Source organism: Acomys minous (assembly GCF_964271855.1).
Source record: "Acomys minous genome assembly, chromosome: 6".
NCBI lineage: Eukaryota > Metazoa > Chordata > Mammalia > Rodentia > Muridae > Acomys > Acomys minous.
The window spans coordinates 129,369,489-129,390,132 of NC_140487.1; the positions used below are offsets into that span (position 1 = coordinate 129,369,489).

Genomic DNA, 20,644 nt, shown 5'->3' on the forward strand with positions numbered 1-20,644 from the left:
GCCTAGTGGGCTGGCCGATACCCCTGCCTGGCCACACCCCTGGGAGAAGGGGAGGAGGGTCTACAGCTCTGGGTTGGCTGAGGCTTGGACAATACCATGAGGTCAGTGGTTTTGTTTTGTCCTTGTTTGTTCTCTTCCTAGATGGACTAAGATTCTAGGTGGGGCTGGGAAGCCAGGGGCTCCACAGTGCAGACTGGAAGGGATCCGGAGCAGCTCAGGCCCTCGACTATGGGAGGGGCAGGTGGTTTGGTTAGCAGCCCAGGCTGCCTGCTTGGCTCCAGCGTTCATCTGTGGCTATTTCCTGCTTAAGGATGTGGTGGGGTGGGGGAGGGCTGGGAGGAGGGCAGCAGGCCTCAGCTGGCCATATTGTCTCCTCTGGCCTGAAGCAGAAGATAGGACTCAGGGGAAGAAGATTTGGGGGGGGGTGTCTTCCATGGTTATCAGCATCTGGCCTGTGACCTGAAAGTAGGCTATTGGGGTTCTCAGTTCCGGAGTTCCTCGGACCTCAAGTGGAGCCCTGAGGACAGGGAGTTTGCAAAGGTCAGGGAGATAGCAGAGGTATGGATTGGGTGCTCCAGACTTCTAGAACCTTCTTCCTCAGTCCTCTACCTGGAAGCATGTCCCCCTCATATACAGGATGGGGCCTGGGCCACCTCTGTGTGCTTTCTCACTTCTGAACACGTTCTCTCCATGGGAAGAAACAGGATAAAGGACAGCCTGGGACAACTATGGGAGAGAGGAAAGGGGAGACAGAGATAACAGAAGTCAAGCCCCCAGAGTGTGGGACAGACAGACAGACAATGCAGCAAGTAAGGCATCAACACCATTTAGAAAAACAAAACAGAAGGGAAGGGCTAGAAAGGGAGGATGGGGGGGGGGGAAGGCAAGGGGGGCTGGGTGGACTTGTTTTTCCAGAATAAGAGTCCCCCGGAAGATCTGGGGGCCAAGCTGTGCCCTGCCTAGTCCAGGTCCTGGAGGTCCTAAGGAGTTCCCTCTAGCCTCACAGCTGGCTCTCCTTGTCCCCTCCCCTCCAAGAGCCAGCTAGGCTGAGGTTGTGACTTGTCTGAGGACTTGACAGCCCCACCCTAACCCTCAGGGATAGGGCTTGTATCTATTACCATCCAAAGAGGTGGCCTAGACTGGTTAAAGCTTCTGTGGTTTTTTTGAATTCTTTTCCTTTTTGTTCTGAGGTTTGCTTAACTAGCTGGTACACAGTGCTGCTCTGTTATTTCCCATTTGTTTATATGACTTTGTTTTCCCAGGGCTTCAAATTTGTACTTTCTGTTGCGAGCGTTCCACTCCCCTTTCTCCAAGTGGGGGTTTCTCAGATCACAGTAATCCAGGCCTAGTTTCAGGATTCTAGCGTTTGCCTTAGGAAGGTGGACAGCCCCAAGTGGCCAGGCCCTGAGAAAGGCTGACCACACTCACCTCTGTCCTGTGCGCAGAGTTCCCATCACCCACCTCCCTGGTTGGCCGGTCCTTGTTTTACCTGAGACAGGATCTCACTACGTGTAGCTGTGGCTGGTCTGGGACTCACCATGAAGACCAGCTTCGACTCAAACTCACGAGTCACCTGCCTCTGCCTCCCAGGCAAGGGCCCGCATGCCTGCCTGGATGATCAGGCTGCTCTTGATCGTAAAGATAACTGGACCACAGTGCCATCATGTTGTCCCCAGGGAGGCCACTACGGCTCCAGAGAAGAGCACAATAAAATCACCCTCAGCTAAAGTAGAAACTGGGAGAGACACCTGATCTGACCAGGAAATCACATGGAGAAAGCAGCCCAGGTGCTCTGGCCTGGCTGGTCACAGGGGACAATGTCAAAGCAGGGCGTGCAGGCCATTCACCCTCAAACCGCAGTTCTACTGAAGCTCAGAAAGTTTACCAGATGCTTGGCACCCACATGGCCTCAGGAATTCTCACATCCAGGCCACTTCATCTGTCCACAGACAGAGCTACTGCCCCTCCCCAGGACTGACCAGTGACTGGCCGAGCCTCCAACTCAGACCCTCCCACCAGCTGGGCCTGGACAGGGTGGCTGCAGCTTTACAGGCCAGCCAAGGATGGGGGAGGCCGAGCACCAGAGCAGCGCAGTGGGCGGGGCACAGACCCGGCCCAGGTCTCCGTGATGTCAGCGGGCGCTGGCAGGGAGAGGGGGTCGGCTGTTTTTCTGGAGAGTTAGAGCTGAGTAAGACAAAGCGGAGCGGCGTCCCGGCAAGCGCCATGGAACTGCTGTCCTGGGTCTTGCTGTGGAAACTGGTGCTTCTTCAGAGTGAGTGTGAGAGAGAGGGTGAACTGTCTGCGTTTGGGCTGGGAGGGGTGGAGAGCCCTCATCAAAGAAAAGGACTGGGCTGGATGCCTCAAAACAGCAATTCACCTAGAAGGGTATCCGAAGCCTTCAGATACTCTAAAACAAACTCCAGAAAGCCTAACTGGGGAGGATGCACCCAGGGTGCCTCCTGTACCCACACTTTGTGTGGCTCCAGGGTCAGCTGCTCAGGGTGCAGTCCTCCCCGATGTGGGGAGGGGTGTCCGCGGGGCTGACAGCTAAGGGGCCAGTAGAGTCTGTTCCAAGCCCTTCTTCAGGGCCTCCGGGCCGGCGCTGTCTGTCCTGCTGACCCGGCACATTTTCCTAAGAAGCCTGGGCCCTAATTAGCTGCTTCTCTCCCGCGGTATCTTGGGCCAGTGGTGGGAGATCAGAACTCGCTCCCCAAGTCATCCGTTGGGACTGTAGGCCTCTCCGCTCTTGAGGAAGGCCAGCAGGGTCTCTGCTGCACCCAGGGTGGGGGACAGAACGGGGCCATGAGTGTCTGAGGGCACAGCACAGAATCGTAGACTTCTGGCTGCCTCAGTGTCACGCTGGAGCGGTTTGGGTAGACCTGTTGCTATGATGTGGCAACATCGGCTACTTCAAGTTCACTCCCCGCCAGACCTCTGGTTTCCCCCTCAGCAGAGCTGTCTGTATAGCCAGGAAGGTGACAGCCCTGACTCTGCAGCTTCCCTTCCAGAACTTAGGTGTCATCATGGCAACAAACTGCCATGACTACAGGAGGCCAGTGGGTCGTAGGGTGCAAAGGTGAAAAATGCCTACAGCTTTATCCCTCCTCTCTCCTTCCAGGCCCCGCCGTCCTCCCCTCAGGTTAGTAGTCCCCCCTACCCAGCTGTGGGCCAGGCCCTTCTGGGCCCACTCCTCTCCTAATCCATCCCTGTCTTGACTTCGGCCACTGACTCTCCCTTCCCGAAAAGGGCCCTTAGGGACCGCCGCAGCCAGCAGCTCCGTGGTGTCTGAGTCCGCGGTGAGCTGGGCAGCCGGGACCCAGGCGGTACTGCGCTGCCAGAGCCCGCGCATGGTGTGGACCCAAGACCGGCTGCATGACCGCCAACGCGTGGTCCACTGGGACTTAAGCGGTGGCCCTGGCAGCCCAGGGCGCCGACTTGTGGATATGTACTCGGCCGGTGAACAGCGCGTGTACGAGTCGCGCGATCACAGCCGCCTCCTGCTGTCGCCTTCAGCCTTTCACGACGGCAACTTCTCGCTGCTCATCCGCGGTACGCTATGGAATCTTTTGGTGGGGGCTGAAACTTTGGCAGAAAGGGAAACTTTGGCCGGGGTGGGGGCAAGGGGATACATAGCCCCAGCCTTTGTAAGGGCGGAGCCTGGGGGGGCATGGAGAGGACTGAACCCTTTTAGGGGAGGGGCTACGGAGGACGATGGGTCGCACACTCTGAGGTTATCTTTTGCGAAGCAGCTGTGGAGGAGGGCGATGAAGGGGTGTACACCTGCAACCTGCACCACCACTACTGCCACCTCTACGAGAGCGTGGCCCTACGCCTTGAGGTCACCGACGACCGTGAGTGTTACCATCCTTTGCTACTTAATCCCTACGCCCCCGAACTCCCGGCAGCTCCTTTCTCACCTCAGTGATCTGACTGCCTCTCTCGACGCGTCCGCAGCCCTGTTAAGTCACGCGTACTGGGACGGGGAGAAGGAAGTATTGGTCGTGGCCCGCGGCGCGCCAGCACTGCTGACCTGCTTGAACCGTGGGCACTTGTGGACTGACCGCCACATAGAGGAAGCGCAGCAGGTGGTCCATTGGGACCGCCAGCTACCTGGGGTGCCGCACGACCGCGCTGACCGCTTGCTTGACCTGTACGCATCTGGCGAGCGCCGTGCCTACGGGCCACCCTTCCTGCGTGATCGCGTAGCAGTGAACGCTGACGCTTTTGCGCGCGGAGACTTCTCCCTACGCATAGATGCGCTGGAGCCTGCAGATGAGGGCATCTATTCCTGCCACCTGCACCACCACTACTGCGGCCTGCACGAGAGACGAGTTTTCCATTTACGCGTCACCGAGCCCGCCTTTGAGGCGCCAGCTCGAGCCTCTCCGGGCAATGGGTCCAGTCACAACAGTGGTTCTAGCCCAGGTGTGTGGACAGCCTGCCGGCTCTGAGAAGGGGCCCTGGTATGACGTAGGGTGCTAAAGGTATTGCAGAGGATCTTTATTTCTTTTCTTATTGTTGTTTTTTGGGGGGAGAGCGCTGGGGAGTTATTTGTTTGTTTTTTGCTTTTGTTTTCCGAGACAGGGTTTCTTTGTGTGGCCTTGGCTGTCCCGGAAGTACCTTTGTAGCCCGGGCTGACCTCCAACTCACAAACTCAGAGAGATCCACCTGCCTCTGCCTCCCGAGCCATGAGATTAAAGGCATGGGCCACTACCGCTAGGGCTTGCCAAGGGTTTCTGATGCTTGCTGCTTATCTGTAGGTCCCACCGTAGCCCGAGGCCACAGCGTCATCAACGTCATTGTCCCAGAGAACCGCGCACATTTCTTCCAGCAACTGGGCTATGTGTTGGCTACGCTGCTGCTCTTCATCTTGCTGCTCATCACTGTTGTCTTGGCTACACGCCATCGTCACCGTGGCGGTGAGTCTGGGCCCTTGGAATAGAGGGGCCAGGTTAACCGGGGACAGTGAGCCCGACACAGTAACTCTGTCTTCACAGGATGTGAGACCTCAGACAAAAAAATTGGGAAGTCAAAGGGGTAAGTTCATCTTCTCCTCAGCTCCCCTGGCAGACCTACCCTGCTCCAGCCTTCTAAAATGCCGTCTCCCTTTAGGAAGGATGTGAACATGGTGGAGTTTGCTGTGGCCACAAGGGACCACCAGGCTCCTGATAGGACTGAGGACATCCCACTAGGTAGGGGTGAGGACCACAAGGGTCCAGGGCAAGTGCAGTTTTTGGGTGGCACTTATTCTTTTCTCTCAACCAGATTACAAAAACAACATCCTGAAGGAGAGAGCTGAGCTGGCGCACAGCCCGCTGCCCGCGAAGAATGTGGATCTGGACAAAGGTGAGCATTGGAGGGAGACCCCAACAGCCCCCAATGCCCCAACACCCCCAACACTCTCCAATGCCCCCAACACCCCCCAATGCTCCCCGACACCCCCAATGCCCCCAACACCTCCAATGCCCCCCAACACCCTCTACGCCTCCCAACACTCCCCAATACCCCCCAACACCCCTAACACCCCTCAATACCTCTAACACCCCCCAATGCCTCTCAATGCCCCCAACACCGCCTAATGCTCCCAACACCCCCCCAGTGTCCCCCAATACACAGACACACACACTCCCATAGGAGACTACTCCCATGACCCTATGGATAGGAGACCCCTGCCGTCTTTTCTGAGAAGGCCTTGGGAAGTCATGCTAAATGTGTTCGCTGACTTTCCACTGGGACTAAGGGGACAGAGAGCAGACACTAGCCATTTTCTTGGCTTCCAGAGTTCAGGAAGGAGTACTGCAAATAAACGGACCCTGAGCTTCTGGCTGGGCCAGTAGCTGTGTATCAAAGGACATCTCCCTGACCCTTCTGTGGTACTCCCGGCTCCTTCTCAGCGGCTGGTCCTGCTTTCCTAGAAACTTGGCCTAAACCTGGCAGAGCAGCTGCCAGCACTTTGCTCTTCCAAGAAACATCACCCTCATCTTGGTGAGCAACTGTGGCTTCCCTAGGGACTCTGCAATAGTATGGTTGCTGCCCTTCAGTCACCTGTGCCCGCTGGTGGCTGTACCCCCAACTTTAATACAACAAAGATCCCTTGTTAATGTCTGTCACACGCAAAGTCCCGCATGGCCTCTTCCTGCTAAGGTCAGGAAGACACTTAAGCATTCCAGTTAAGACTCCTGGCCACCAGTTCAACTCATTAGCCATCGTGCTGGGGGTCTTCCTGGACTATATATGCACTATGCTCAGAGCCCTGCTGTCATATGTTTTACTCATGGGCCCTCCTTGCTGCTTTGGGCCACTTGGTGCTGGCCCATGGCCTTCTCTCCGCTTCTGAATTCTTTTGGCAGAATGCCTTCCAAGAGTTACACCAACAGTTACTGGGTACCAGGTGACTCTTGGCCTTGACATCCCTTCCTAGGCTGGAGTCTGGGACTTGTCCTCTGTTTTGGGGTGACGATGGGGTGAAGAGGGATCTGAGTGGCCTGAGCTGCCACATCAAACAGCCATTGTTCACTCCTGCTGGGGAGGTTTTCATGTGATAATAAAAGACACATCTGATTTTTAGCCTTGGCCTTGCGACTTCCCTTCTGTTCAGGGTGGACATGTCTGGGCCTCGGGAATCCCTCAGGCGATCTCATAATCTTCATTTGGGGTTCACTGTCCTTCCCTGCTCCACTGAGTGTCTGGTCCTTCTAGGACCAGATATCCCGTGACACAGGAACCAGTTTTCCATGATGAGGGGCTTTCAGTTCATTTTCTGAGAGAGAGAGAGAGGGGGGGGGGGAATGTGTGTGCGCGCGCATGTGTGCGAGAGCACAGCAAGGAGAGGGAGTATGCGATGACAGAGGGGGACATAGGGCCATAGAAAGAAATGGTGTTAGCTCAGTTCTTTGAGAAGCCGATGCCAAGACTGAGTAAAAGGAAGAAGCAAAGCTGGCAGACATAGGTCTAAGGAGATTTGGGCAGCAAGAGCCCCAAGAGGCAGGGCTTGGCCAACAGGACCAGGTATTGGCTTTCAGACACTGACCCCCTAGGGCTAGCCAAAACTGGGCCCTGCCTGTGTGACCTCAGCGGACTCAGAGGTCAAAAAGCAGCTAAGAGAGGGCACAGACCTCATTTCTCACTCTTTCTTTGAAATTTTCTTTTAAAATTTGGAGCTGGAGAGATGGCTCAGCAGTTAAGAATGCTGGTTGCTCTTACAGAGAACCTGGGTTCAATTCCCAGCACCTACATGGCAGCTCACAACTGTCTGTAACTCCACTTCCAGGGGATCCGACACCCTCATACAGATTTACATGTAGGCAAAACACCATACACACAAAATAAGAATAAATCATTTATATATATATTTTAAAAAGCCTTCAAAAAATTAAAATGGATCAGGGCATGGTGGTGCACGCCTTTAATCCCAGCACTCGGGAGGCAGAGGCAAGCGAATCCCTGTGAGTTCGAGGCCAGCCTGGTCTACAAACTGAGTCCAGGACAGCCAAGGCAACACAGAGAAACCCTGTCTTGAAAAACAAAACAAAACAAAAATTAACATATATCATTTTATGTGTATGGATGTTTTATTTGCACGTATGTTTATGTACCATGTGTGTCAGTGCCCATGGAAGCCAGAAGAGGCGTTAGATTCCCTAACACAGATGGTTGTGAGCAGCCATGTGGGGCTGGGAACCTGGGTCCTGTAGGAGGGAAGACAGTGTGCTTAACCACTGAGTCTGTTTAGCCTCCCCTACTTTCTTTCTTTCTTTTTTTTTTTAAATATTTATTTATTATGTAAACAGTGATCTGCCTGCATATACACCTGCAAACCAGAAGAGGGCACCATATCTCATTGTGGATGGTTGTGAGTCACCACGTGGTTGCTGGGAATTGAATTTATGACCTCTGGAAGAGCAGTCAGTGCTCTTAACCGCTGAGCCACCTCTCCAGCCCCGTCTCCCCTACCTCCTAAGCATGTTATTAATTTATTTATGTGTGTGTCTTTCAGACATGTGTGTCACAACATGCATGGAGGTTAGTTGAAGGACAGCCTGGTCTACAAAGTGAGTTCCAGGACAGTCAGGAGAAACTGTGTCTTGAAGAACCAAAAAAAAACCAAACCACCACCACCACCACCAACAACAACAACAAATAAAAAATAAAAATAAAAAAAATTAAAAGGGCCGGGCGGTGGTGGCACACGCCTTTAATCCCAGCACTTGGGAGGCAGAGGCAGGCGGATCGCTGTGAGTTCGAGGACAGCCTGGTCTACAAAGTGAGTCCAGGACAGCCAAGGCTACACAGAGAGACCCTGTCTCGAAAAACTAAAAAAAAAAAAAAGAAAAAAGAAGACTTTCAGGTTCTGTCCTTAAACTATATGGATTATGGGGAAGCAAACACCTTTACTGACCCCTTTTTTCAAAACAGTATTTTATTTATTATTTATTTATTTATTTTTTGCCCAGCTTATCTTTGTTTGTCTCACTATGTGCCCTATGTCGCCATGGCTGGCCTTAAACTCATAGATCCACTTGCCTCTGTTTCCCTAGTGCTGGGATTTAGATCAAAGGTGCATGTCATCACATCCTGCTTTGTTAACTTTTTTCATTTATATCGTATGAATGTTTTGAGATGTAGAAATGGCATGAATGTGGAGGTCTGAGGACAGCTTGGAAGAACCTATGCTCTCACTCCTTGGGTGGCCTTCAGCCTGCACTCTGTTTGGGTCCTGGGCTTTAAGCTCAGGTCATCAGACATGGCAGCAGGTACCTTAAATACCGAAGCCACCTCACTGGTCCTGTTTCTTCACTCTTGCCCACCTCCAATGCTCTCTAAGAACAGTGACAGTAGGAAAGGACCTCAGAGCCCCGAGGAGGTATGGTATGCATCTCTCAAACTAGTGGCCTCTGGTCCTATCTGAGGTCACATCGCTACTGGGCAAGGCCACTCCTGGGAAGGCACAGGCTCTGGCAACACAACCATCTCCTCTGCAGTGATCCAACCAGCCCCCACCAGCATCAGTACCATGGCTCCTACCAGGCCTCTGGCTTTCTAGTTCCTCCTATAATTCGGGGTGTCTGGGCTGCGGGGATCCTTTCAACTGAGTGCTTCTGACCGACAGGCCAGTAGTAGCTTGTGTTTGGCTTGAGGGGCTCTCAGAAAAGAGATTGTCTTCCTTCTGTTTTGGGCAGAACCTCTGAGACTGTCTTGCCTGGCTTCTTCAGGTTACTTCAGTGGAGATTCAAGGAAGAAGGCCAACGGCTAGCAAATGGAGTATGGGTTCCCAGGACAGCAGGTCCCTGTTGGGAGTAAGGATGAACACTCTGCTTAGCCTGACTTCAGCGGCCTTTAGTGTGCTGTGCGTTCAACGCCTTCTGTCTAACCTCTGGGTCCTGTTTCCTCATGCTTTCCTAGTGTCTGGGAATGGACCAAGGTCACCACAGCATCCTTTCTTCCCACCACTGGCCAGTATCGTATGCCTGTCCCCACTCTTCCTACTGGCCAGGGAAGGACTCCCTCTAACAGCCTTAGGCCATCCTGGAGTGTAGGCATTTCTGGTCTTCCTTGGTCTGGGGAGGACACCTGGCTAATTCGATCTACAAAGTCCAGTGCAAAGATCCCTTTGGCTTCAGTCGCAGCCTGGCCTTGCCTGGACATCGGTGCGCACACCTGTGATGCCACTTGTATTCCTTTGAGTTTCTTGGAGATCCTAGGGGGCAAGGCAGTGGACATTAGAACTGAGCTCAGGAGCCGGGCGTGGTGGCGCAGTGAGGCTCTTGTTGTCTTGGGCTAGACTTAGTCCTTGTAGTGGCCAGTGCCTCCGGAATTGGGGATTTAGGAGACTCTGGGATCGGGTGGGAGAACCGGGACCTGCCTAGCCGCTGTACTAAGCTCCTCTGCTCCCTGGCCGACCTTACTGGCTCAAGGGGAGCGACCTCTTCAGGATCTGTCTTTCTGGGGTAGAGCGAGCCCATCTGCCCACAGACCTCAGACGGACCCAGGTGCCGCAAGGATTGCTGCTGCCCGCTGAGAACCTGGGCGAGCGCAGGAGGGTAGAGCTTTGGCTTCTGGATCAGGGAACTCAGAGCCCCGCCCCAAGCCAGTGCTCAGAGGGACCCGACTGGCTGGCCAGGCCTCCTGAACCCGGGCCGGTCCCACCCGGGTCGCCCCGCCCGCGCGCAAGCCGGAGCCCAGCCCCGTGAATGCGCTCTGCGCGTGCGTGGCCCCGCCCCACCCGCGCTGCGGGCGGCCAGTGACGTCACCGGCTCCGAGGCGCCCTCCGGCGGCCGTGCGCACAGCCCCGCCAGGCGGTTCTGGAACAGCCCGAGGGGGCGGTGGGCCGCGGGAGCCCTGGGAGCTGCCACCCTCGCGCCCGCTCCGGGGCCGGCAGCGGATGGGCGGCCGCGGGCCGCGGGGCAGCGGGCGGGGGGACGGGTGCGAGCCGGGACCGGGTAGGGCGGGCGCGCACGGGGGCCGCGGGGCGGCCGGGCGGGGCGCGGGCCGGCGGTTTGGGAGGGCGCCCCGCGTCCGAGAGGTGAGCCGGGCCCTGACGCCGCGCGGGTTCCGCGTCGCCGCCGCTGCCGCGCCATGGCGGAGACCAAAATCATCTACCACATGGACGAGGAGGAGACGCCGTACCTGGTCAAGCTGCCCGTAGCTCCCGAGCGCGTCACGCTGGCGGACTTCAAGAACGTGCTCAGCAACCGGCCGGTGCACGCCTACAAATTCTTCTTCAAGTCTATGGACCAGGACTTCGGGTCAGTGGGCCGCGCGGCCTGGGCGGGAGTGCTGGCCCTTCCCGCGCGCGTGCGGTGGCTGCCGGGGGCGGGTGGGCGGCCCGCGCGGGCACGAGCTGGCACCTGTCTGCGCCGGCAGGGCTTTCGGGTCTGGGGACGTCAGAGAGCGCCCCCGGCGCTAGCAACCCCGCTGCCGCATCTACAGCAGGTGGAGGCAGAGTCCCTGCGCCCTGGTGACCTCTGGTGTAGGTATATACTTACCTGTCTGTGGCAGGCTGGGGATCTGAGCGTTTGACTACTCTCTCGGTAGGCCAGAGAGTTCTTTTTGATGGACAGGCGAGGGCCCCGGCTTTCTGACCGTCATCCGGTGGTGCTCCCGTGCCCAGCTGGCCCAGGTTGGGTGCCGAGAGCCGCCCCCTCAAAGCTAACCCCCTTCTGTCTGGTTAAGCATAGAGCCTGTTGCATTCCTCCTCTATGGGTGGGATCCCGGGGTTCAGGGCTACCCTCCAGGGTGTGCAGTTTATGGGGGCTGGAGAAGAGTTGGGGGTATGTGGCTCCCAGCACCCAGTGTGGAATGGGCGGGTCATAGGTACCCTTCTGTTTTCTGGAGCTTAGAGAAGTTTCTGAAGAGCGAAGACAGACTCCTCCCGGCCCCTGTAGAGCCCCTGTGGCAAGGCAGAGGTCACTCAGTGCACCCTGCCCCCTTGGTTCCTGTGCCTCTGCCCCTTGTGAACCACACAACATTTGCGTTCCTGGGAGGTGCTCAGGTTATCTGCTGACTTGAGCCAGCTAAGGTAGTGTGTCTCCTAGCTGCACTGCTGTGGTGGCTGTCTCGGGAGAAGAGACTTCCTACTTGAGCTAAGCTGGGCCTGTGGGACAGTCAGCCAGGGACTGGCAGTGCAACAGAGGCCTGACAGGGCATAGCCACAGAAACCTGAGTCCATGGCTTGGCAGTGCTTGAGGGCTGGGGAGGGGGAGCATGCTCAGGCTGTGTGGGTAGAGCAGGTGTGCTTGGTGCCCTTGTGTGTGGCCACATCTCAGGGCTTTGACATTGAGACTATTTCCTGGATTCCATGGTTGCAGGGTCCCTGGGCAGTCCATGGGTCGGGGTCAAGCTCGGACCAGTTTCTGACCCTTGGCGTCTAGGCAGGGCTGAACCTGAGTTGGATAACTAGCCCAGTCTCTTGCCTAATCCAGTCCCTGTGCCCGGCCACCGGGAAAAAGCACAGGAGAGTGTGTCTCCAGAGCTTGAAGGTTGATGTTCCCCATTTGCCTGGAGGTTGGTCTTCCCTCTCTGGTCTGTCTCTGCTCTCAGGGACAGGTCAACTCTGGATCTAAGTATTGGTGCATTTTGTTTTAAGTATATTATTTTAGCAGAAAAATCACCAAATCACCAAATATTCTCACAAACGTGTGCCCCTAGGATGTAAGTGGTGAGGAGCAGACCCAGACCTGGGTTGCTTTCTGCTGTACATTCTGCGTGTCTTCCTGAGGGTACCTGCCCCTCTGCTCTGATAGCCACGTAGGGTAGGATATGCCAAGAGCAGTAACCCAGCATCAGCTCACATAGGTCCCCACTAAAGCTGTGCTTGTGGTGGGCTTGGAGGACCTGCCCCTGGCTAAGGAGGTGGGGGGGGGGCAGATACGGGTCTGGGCCAGGAGGACACAGAAAGACACAAACAGCAAGCATGTCAGTAGGCCTCACTCTGACTTGGTGCTCTGATGCCCTAGTGGCCTTGGGAGCCTGGAAAAGGAGCCCTCACCCCACCCCAGCCCCAACTGCACCCCTCCTTTCCTTGCCTGATTTCTACCTACAGAGCCCCAAGGAAACCTAGAGAAAGAAGGGGGCTCAGCAGGGCTGCCTGAGCAGGGCAAGTGGCCTCAGGGGTGGCCTCAGACCACATAGGGTCTGTAAAGAGTACCCTAGTGAGTCTAGGTCTCCTACCCTACTCTAAACCAAAGCCGGCAACAATGTAAGGAGTAGAGTCTGCCAGGGCCCGATTCCCAACACGTATCTCTGGCCAAGAAGGTGAAGGTCTCTGTTGACGTCCACTATGGGCAGCCTGTGCTTGTTCTGACCCTGGACCCTAAGGCTTTGGAGCGGGACTTCTGGGCTTCCCATGGGCCCATGGAGGCGTCTGATGCTTGATCTGGCCTGTGGCAGAGGAGTGAGTACGTGTGGCTCCTGGACCCTGCTACTAGGAATGTACTGCTGATTCCAGACAGCCTGGTATGATTCTAAGGTCATCTGCCTGGCAGTTGCCCCAGCCTCATCTCTAGCTGGAGGGAGGCAGGCAAGGGTAAGAGCTGGGAGCCCTGTGCTCTGGGGTCTGCTGCTTGTTGGCAAATGTTCTGAGGGCTCCCTGTGCCTGGGGTCAGAGACTTAGCCTTTCTGTGTCCCACGTGCCTTCCTACTATTTATTGTGAGAGTCTAGGGATTCTAATGTGTTCCCTGAGCTGTGGGTTCAGGGCCCGTGGGATAGGTTGGTAGAAGAGGGCTAGCTATGGTCAGGGATCTGTGTACATCTGTCAGTTCAAGTTCATGTAGAGTAAGTTTCCTTAGGCCAAGAGCCCAGTCTACACCAGTGCTTGGTAGAACTTGGACCCTCCTGGGGGCATGCAGAAGCCCCTTGAAGCTCAAGAGACCTCCGTAGCCTGTGTCTGTTTGTTCTTTCCGTCTCTGGCTCGTGTATATGGGAATTGGCATGGGGCTGTCTCAGGGCGGTGTCACTAGAGAGGTTCTCTCTGCGTTACTGTAATCCTTTTTGGCCTGGCTGTGCTGAGCTCCAAAGGGCCTGCCTCAGAGCATATTTCCCCTTGGGGTGGATCACTGTGGGTGTTAGGCAGAGCCCAGTGACTGCAAGGATCTCTGTAGGAATTCTGCCCTCAGAGTAGCTGGGCATGCAGTCAATGGAGACACACTGAGCTCGGCTCTCTTCTTGAGAGGCTAAGCACACAAGGCTCAGGGTAGTGGGGAGGTTTGTGTGCCTCCTCCTGCCTTGTTATGGAGTGCCCAGGAGGCTATACCACAGCTGTGGCTAGCATCACATACCTAGGGCATTCATTTCTGCCTCCCCCTTCCCCCCCTCCCCCTCCCCCCATGGGTATTGTATGTTTGTCTTTTGCATAGACATGGGTGGGGTAGGATCAAGATTATCCCTGGGATCTGGGGCAAGCCCCATCCTCTTAGTACTGTTCTGTCCTCCTGGCTTTCCTTCTTGCTCTGACCCCTAGGTAGAAAGCAGGACTTGGGTTGCTTAGGCTGGGAAGACTAAGGAGCGGGGCCTTTGGACCCTAGAGGGCTGTCTTGGTAGGGATTGGGAATAACAGAGACCTCAAGCTGGCCATATCACCGTAAGGGTCTGGCTGAGTAGGCGCTCGCTGTTCTGGATGGGATGCAGTGCTACTGGGGAGCCAGTCAGGCTTTATTGTGGTTACTAGTTCATATGTCTCTCCATGGGTGAGTCAGAGCGGGTTGGGGCTGGGGTGTGCCAGGGGGAAGGCTGTTGGTGGCTCTGCGTGGGCCTGAGGTTAGGGGCTAAGGTGAGGATACCTGTCTGAGTTTCTGTTGCTGTCAGGATACGCAGAGATAGCAAGCGTTCTGCAGGCCCTGGTGCATCAGCTGCCACAGGCAGTGCCCTGTCATTCTCAAGAGAAACTTCACCCCAAGCTGGGCAGCCCCAGGTCTTCCTGTGGTGGCATCTTCTCATGTGGCTGCCTTGACCCAGGCTTGTGAGTGGAGCAAGCCACAGGGCTGTGACGTAAGATTGGGGTTAGCAGACATTAGGGGGTGCTGGGCAGTGTTGGGGTTCTACTTCATTGACTCAGAGCTCGCATAGGCACATGGAAGCAGCAGTAAGAGCAGAAGAGTGGCTGGGATGTACTCTTGCTTTCAGGCTGTCCTCCTACCACCACCTCAGCCCTAGGTCTGCACCCAGCAAGTGGACGGACAAGGGCCGCATTCCCTAGAGAGGATGGGATGTTGCTCTGCTAGGGCTTCCTGCAATCTGCTGCTGCCCTGTGGTCCTGGAGTGGCAGGCAGAGGTGGCCCTGCCCCTGGCATTGGGCCCATTGAGCCACAAGCCTGTTTCCTGCCAGGTGCACTTCCAGGACCAGTCTGGTTTTCCAGCTCCATTCAACTCAAGTTTTGGGTGTGGAAAATCCCACTCTGCTAGGTGGAGCTGAGTGCTAGGGTGAGGGGGTGGAGAATCTAGGGCCTGAGGAGATAGGTGGAGGCCTGCTCTTCCCAGCTGCCCCTTCTGACCTGTCCTGGCTGCTGTCCATGCGGTTTTGAACACTGACCCTAGGCTTTCTGGCTTCTTTCCCAGTTCTCATTCCCTGACCCTTTGTATCCTGCTGGGCTGAGCTTGGTTCTTTTCTAGCCTGTCTGACCATGGAAGCCTCATTAAGACAGGCGGGGGTGGGTGTGGTCAGTAGGTACAACCGGGGCCTGGCCAAGTCTGTCCCTAAATGCCCTTCCAGGTCCTCAGATAGAAGCCAGCCATACCCCAGCTAGTTGGCATGACCTTGTGCATGGGGTCCACTTTGTCTCTCTAACTGGGTAGATGGGCATCCTCCTGACCCTCTCACATCTATAGAAGGGCGTGGCGGTCCTTGTACCTCGTACCAGGCAGTCCAGGTCCTGCTGTGGGCTGGGGGAGTGTGGGAGGAATTTCAGGGTCCCAAAGGCATGGAGCACCCTGAGATGCTGATCTTACAACTAGGCCTATGAATGCCCCAGAGATGCACAGAGGGTGTGTACTGGGAAGGTGAGGAGCCAGTGGGCCTGCTTGAAGCAGATGGGTTGGCTGCAAGAGTGTGCAAGCTGCTGCTCCTATGCCGCCTAGTCGGAATGCAGGGTTGGGAGGCCTTTCTGGAACTAGTTGGAGTTGGAGCTTATGTGGTACATGGTGGGATTTGGGGTGAGGGGCATAGGTTGTCCCAGGCACCTGGATGGGTAGAACTGCTCTGCCTAAAATAAGGAGTCTGAGATCAAGTGTCACATGTTGTGGTGAGGCAGCTGTTGGGTGCCCATTAGCAGGTATCATAGCTAGAGACAGGTGTAATATAAATCCCGGGGCCAGGGAAGCTGAGGAGGGGTTCCCTGGAACTCTTAACCTTGTCTGACTCACCAAGGGCCAGAGGCTGACTCTGGAAGTGAACAGGAGTCTTAGGATGGCCTGTCATGAACCCTCACATCTGTCTAACCCAGTGCTGAGGGTCAGGGGCCTGGGGCCAGGAGAGAGCAGCAGAGTCCCTGAGAAGAGAATGCATTAGTTCACCCTGTGTTAACACCTGTGGCCTGGCAGGGTCCCCATTGCTAGGCCCAAGGGCGAGAGATGTCTCTCAGTGCCCTTGGTGGACCCAGTGAGGTGACCTCAGGGTCTTCTTTGACAACAGGGTGGTGAAGGAGGAGATCTTCGATGACAATGCCAAGTTGCCCTGCTTCAACGGCCGGGTGGTTTCCTGGGTGAGTCTGTGGGCAGCCCCACCAGATGCAGGCGGGGTCTTCCTGGGAGAAGTAAAGTAGCCGAACAAAGGTAGGGCAGTGGTTGTCATCTGTCCTGGGTACCTGTGGGGGTGGTGAAGCAGATGGGCATCCAAGGCCTCGCTCTCCCTTCACAGCTGGTCCTGGCTGAGGGCGCTCACTCGGATGCAGGATCCCAGGGCACTGACAGCCACACGGATCTGCCCCCACCCCTTGAGAGGACAGGTGGCATTGGGGACTCCAGACCCCCCTCCTTCCAGTAAGGCCCCTCGCAGGGGCAGAGATCTGCCACTGCCGGGTACTTGCTACCCAAGACCCACCTGGGAAGGGCGAAGCTGACAGCAGGAGGGGCCTGCAGTTGGGTGGGAGGCACGTTCTACAACTGGGGTCCTACCTTGTGGATTGGGGACTAGTTGTCATGTGAGGGCTGGTTGCCAGCGGCCTGGTCTGCCCAATTCTTCATGCTTCTTGTCTGTGCAGTCCAAATGTTGCCAGTAGCCGTGATGGAATGGACAATGAGACAGGCACAGAGTCCATGGTCAGTCACCGGCGGGAGCGAGCCCGACGTCGAAACCGTGATGAGGGTACTGTAGCTGCATCTGCCCAGCTCCGGACCCCAGACTCCCCTTGGTACCCCTCGCACATACTCCTCCGAGCCCTGGAAACACTCGACATACTCATTCAACCAGTACTCCTTACGGAGAGGCCCCAACTTGGTGCTCCCAGCCCCTGTGGCCTCAGACTTGCTGCATCAGCTTTGAGATGCACGGGCCACCCTCGTTCTGTGGCTGCTGGAGTCCCACAGTCAGATGCTACCCTGTTGTCCCCACAGCTACCCGGACCAATGGGCACCTGAGAGGGGACCGGCGTCGGGACCTGGGACTGCCTCCAGATAGTACATCCACTGTCCTGAGCAGTGAGCTTGAATCCAGCAGCTTTATTGACTCAGATGAGGAGGACAATACAAGCCGGTAGGTGGCGTGTGCATGTGCCAGTGTGTGCTGGAGATTCAGGGTGTGCTGGCTGGCGGTAGACAGCGGTGTCCTGTGCTTTTCTGACTCCTGGCTTCTTGTCCCCGCCCCAGACTGAGCAGCTCTACAGAGCAGAGCACCTCCTCTCGGCTAATTCGCAAGCACAAATGCCGTCGGCGGAAGCAGCGCTTGAGGCAGACAGACCGGGTAGGCAGCAGGTGGATTGGGTGTCTGCCCCGAGTGGTGCCACACGGCCCCTCATTGGGTCCCTCCGCAGGCTTCCTCCTTCAGCAGCATCACCGACTCCACCATGTCCCTGAACATCATCACCGTCACTCTCAACATGGGTGAGGCCTTGTGGGCTGGTGGGTGTTTGGTGGGCGTGGGTACAGGCCTGGGAGCCTTTGGGGCCTGCTCATGGCCCTTCCTGCAGAGAGGCACCACTTCCTGGGCATCAGCATCGTGGGTCAGAGCAACGACCGGGGTGATGGCGGCATCTACATTGGATCCATCATGAAGGGCGGGGCCGTGGCTGCTGATGGCCGCATTGAGCCAGGCGACATGTTGCTGCAGGTGGGAGCTGTGTGGGGACTGGGGACAAGATGCACCCCCATCCCACCACCAGTCCTGACCCCACCAATCCCGTAGGTGAACGACGTCAACTTTGAGAACATGAGCAACGATGACGCTGTGCGGGTGCTTCGGGAGATCGTATCCCAGACGGGGTGAGCGGGGCTCCATGTCGGAGTGGAAGGGGCCTGGGATGGGAGGGCTTGTGCGGCCTCACCCGTGTGACCTCTTGACCTTTGCAGGCCCATCAGCCTCACAGTGGCCAAGTGCTGGGACCCAAGCCCTCGGAGCTACTTCACCATCCCAAGGGGTGAGGGACCCCGTGGTGGGGTGGGGTAGGGCGAGGTCCCTAGGCCCAGGCTGAAGCCTCTGTGCTGTCCCCTACTTACTGTCACCTGTCATCTGTTGCCATGTGGTAACTACCCAGCTGACCCAGTGCGACCCATCGACCCAGCTGCCTGGCTGTCCCACACAGCAGCCCTGACGGGTGCTCTGCCCCGCTATGGTACGAGTCCCTGCTCCAGCGCCATCACACGTACCAGCTCTTCCTCACTAACCAGCTCAGTCCCTGGCGCCCCACGTAAGTGGCAGCTCACAAGAGCTCCCCCTCCCCAGGAAGCTGAGGCCAAAGGACAAGGGTCATCCCAGCTCTGAGCATTGGTGCCCATCAGAGCTGTTCCTGGGGGCCCATTACATGTGATGTGTCTGTCAAGGAAATGCATTCACAAAGATACATAGCCCACCATACTGGCCACCTGGATTCGTTGAAAGCTCCTGCCAGGCCTGTGCTGAGGACTGGGAGGACACGGGAGCCTCTGCTTTGCTTTCCGCTGCCTAACATAACTAACCGCCTGAGCTCCCCAGGGAGGCGCCCGGTGCGGGAGGCAGGGGGGGTGGCGCTTGCCCTGTGTACTTAGGCTTTGGGGCTGGGGAGAATGTCCCAGTTTTAGCTCAAACATTTGATGAGAGATACCACCCAAGGGAGGTAGAGGTTTGATCCTGTCCCCTGCCCCCAGCCCCGTGGAGGCCCACACTAGGAGCCTGGGCTTCCAGCTTCAGGCAGTCCAGAGCTCAGCCCCTGCCTGTTGGATGCTTGCCTGGGCTCAGAGAACTGTGCTTTGCAGAGCTTGAGGAGGCACCACTGACAGTGAAGAGTGACATGGGTGCCATCGTCCGGGTCATGCAGTTGCCAGACTCAGGACTGGAGATCCGGGACCGTATGTGGCTTAAGATCACCATCGCCAATGCTGTCATTGGTGAGTCCCTGGCTGTGTGGGAAGGACCCAGTCTGTTCTTCATTTTGGTGTAGCTTCCCAGGGCTCAGCTACCCTGACTCTCATGGGCCTATGGCCAGGGGCGGATGTGGTGGACTGGCTGTACACACACGTGGAGGGCTTCAAGGAGCGAAGGGAGGCGAGGAAGTATGCCAGCAGTATGCTGAAACACGGCTTCCTGCGGCACACGGTCAACAAGATCACCTTCTCTGAACAGTGCTACTATGTTTTTGGTGACCTGTGCAGTAGTGAGTAGAGGGTCATTGGTGGGGATTGTTGTGGGGCTCATCCATTTGCCCTCACTTACCCCTCCCCTCCCTTCCTGCCAGACCTCGCATCCCTGAACCTCAACAGTGGCTCCAGTGGAGCCTCAGATCAGGACACACTGGCCCCACTGCCCCACCCATCTGTACCCTGGCCCTTGGGTCAAGGCTACCCCTACCAGTACCCGGGGCCCCCGCCCTGCTTCCCACCTGCCTACCAGGACCCTGGCTTCAGCTATGGCAGTGGCAGTGCTGGGAGTCAGCAGAGTGAAGGTGAGAGTCATGCCAGCCCCTCCTCTCCTCCCACTCCCCGGCCCTGCCTGGCCCTGACGCTGCCCTCTGTGCTCCTGCTGTGTGTTTGGGTCCTGGTGGGTCCCACTCAAGAGTCAGTGTGTAGGGCAGGGAGGGGTTTAGGTGGTGCCCGACTGTGGGAATAGGAAGGCTCCCTGGTGGGAACAGGCTGGTGTTCCAGGCAGCAGAGACAGGAAATGACGTGGCAGAATGAGGATGCGAGCAGCCAAGGGCATGGAGTAGAGTCGCTCTAGGCTCCAAGCTACGGGGAGAATGGGCTTTATCCATCCTGATACCTGCAACCCAACAGCGCGCCAGGCAAGAGCATCAGACAGTGTGCCACTAGGTATCCCCAGGAGCCCGCCACAGACCTGGGCCAGGAGGTGTCCCTGAGGAACGGGTGCGCCGAAGCCCAGGTCTTAGGCAGAGTGCGGCAGTTAGGCCAGCGGCCATGCTACAGGGTGTGGAGACAGATTCAGGCAGTCAGCTTTGGGGACATGGGATGGGAGAGAGGAGAGGTTGAGCCTGAGGGTGACAGTGCCTCAGGGAAGCTGCTGAGTGACTGCTGACCGTGGGCAGGCGCTTGCATGTACCCAGGTTCAGCTTGGCCCACAATAGTCCTAGTTAGCAATTGGTAAGCCCTGGACTTGTGTGTGACTTGTGCTATCCCTTGCTTTGTGCTGGGCAAGCCTTAGACTGAAGGACTAGCAGAGTGGACCCTCGGGCCGGTAAGCCAGGTCCCCCTGTGTCCCTCTCAGCATGTCCCCAGCCAGCACGTGTTTTCAGGTTCCCACTACTTCCAGGATGGGATAAGCAAGTTAGCTGACCAGGGCGCTGGGGTTGGGTGGGACTTCGGTGGTAACCCCAGGATGGCTAACGGGAACGCTGGGCACACAGGGTCGTCACTTAGTTTCTCAGCTGTAGCAGCCCTCGGTTCAAGCAGTGGGGTTAGGTGTAGGGTGCCAGGCTGGCCCCCATAGCCCCCGCTGCCTGCCGCTGCCCCTAGCTTCTATCTGCATGGCTGTCGTCTCCCTACCACTCCCAGGCTCACCAGGTCCTGCCT

General features: G+C 56.8%; 2 protein-coding genes and 1 long non-coding RNA gene across 8 annotated transcripts in view; 2 read left to right on the top strand and 1 right to left on the bottom strand.

Moving 5' to 3' along the window:
* MXRA8 (matrix remodeling associated 8) lies at nt 1–6,567 on the top strand. Of its 4 annotated transcripts, XM_084788244.1 has the most exons (11): nt 4–101; nt 1,950–2,272; nt 3,119–3,139; nt 3,247–3,549; nt 3,750–3,851; nt 3,955–4,425; nt 4,761–4,919; nt 4,998–5,037; nt 5,113–5,192; nt 5,266–5,346; nt 5,781–6,567. In XM_084788244.1, exons 1-11 carry the CDS (start codon nt 97–99, stop codon nt 5,804–5,806), a joined length of 1,611 nt encoding a protein of 536 aa, XP_084644370.1. In that variant the 5' UTR covers nt 4–96; the 3' UTR covers nt 5,807–6,567. The 4 variants fall into 4 exon arrangements, with proteins under 4 accessions (XP_084644371.1, XP_084644370.1, XP_084644373.1 ...); XM_084788245.1 differs by lacking the exon at nt 3,119–3,139 and having other exon boundaries at nt 1–101; XM_084788247.1 differs by lacking the exon at nt 1,950–2,272 and having other exon boundaries at nt 86–101.
* On the bottom strand, nt 4,800–10,766 carry LOC311600988. Its single transcript, XR_014780424.1, has 3 exons — nt 10,627–10,766; nt 9,025–9,287; nt 4,800–4,932 (listed from the first exon to the last, which is right to left on the bottom strand). It is a non-coding gene; the product is annotated as an uncharacterized lncRNA (long non-coding RNA).
* Nucleotides 10,226–20,644, top strand: part of DVL1 (dishevelled segment polarity protein 1) — an 11,720-nt gene continuing 1,301 nt past the window's right edge. Inside the window, exons 1-15 of one of the 3 annotated variants that reach the window (XM_084788240.1) lie at nt 10,226–10,745; nt 16,125–16,194; nt 16,350–16,471; nt 16,693–16,796; nt 17,045–17,183; nt 17,297–17,390; nt 17,461–17,530; nt 17,617–17,756; nt 17,832–17,908; nt 17,996–18,063; nt 18,181–18,333; nt 18,878–19,009; nt 19,108–19,275; nt 19,357–19,563; nt 20,271–20,309. In XM_084788240.1, the coding sequence (XP_084644366.1) occupies nt 10,576–10,745; nt 16,125–16,194; nt 16,350–16,471; nt 16,693–16,796; nt 17,045–17,183; nt 17,297–17,390; nt 17,461–17,530; nt 17,617–17,756; nt 17,832–17,908; nt 17,996–18,063; nt 18,181–18,333; nt 18,878–19,009; nt 19,108–19,275; nt 19,357–19,563; nt 20,271–20,281 (1,725 nt within the window). In that variant the 5' untranslated portion in view covers nt 10,226–10,575 and the 3' untranslated portion in view covers nt 20,282–20,309. The remainder of the gene's footprint in view (nt 10,746–16,124; nt 16,195–16,349; nt 16,472–16,692; nt 16,797–17,044; nt 17,184–17,296; nt 17,391–17,460; nt 17,531–17,616; nt 17,757–17,831; nt 17,909–17,995; nt 18,064–18,180; nt 18,334–18,877; nt 19,010–19,107; nt 19,276–19,356; nt 19,564–20,270; nt 20,310–20,644) is intronic. The other 2 variants (XM_084788239.1, XM_084788238.1) reach the window with 2 other exon arrangements.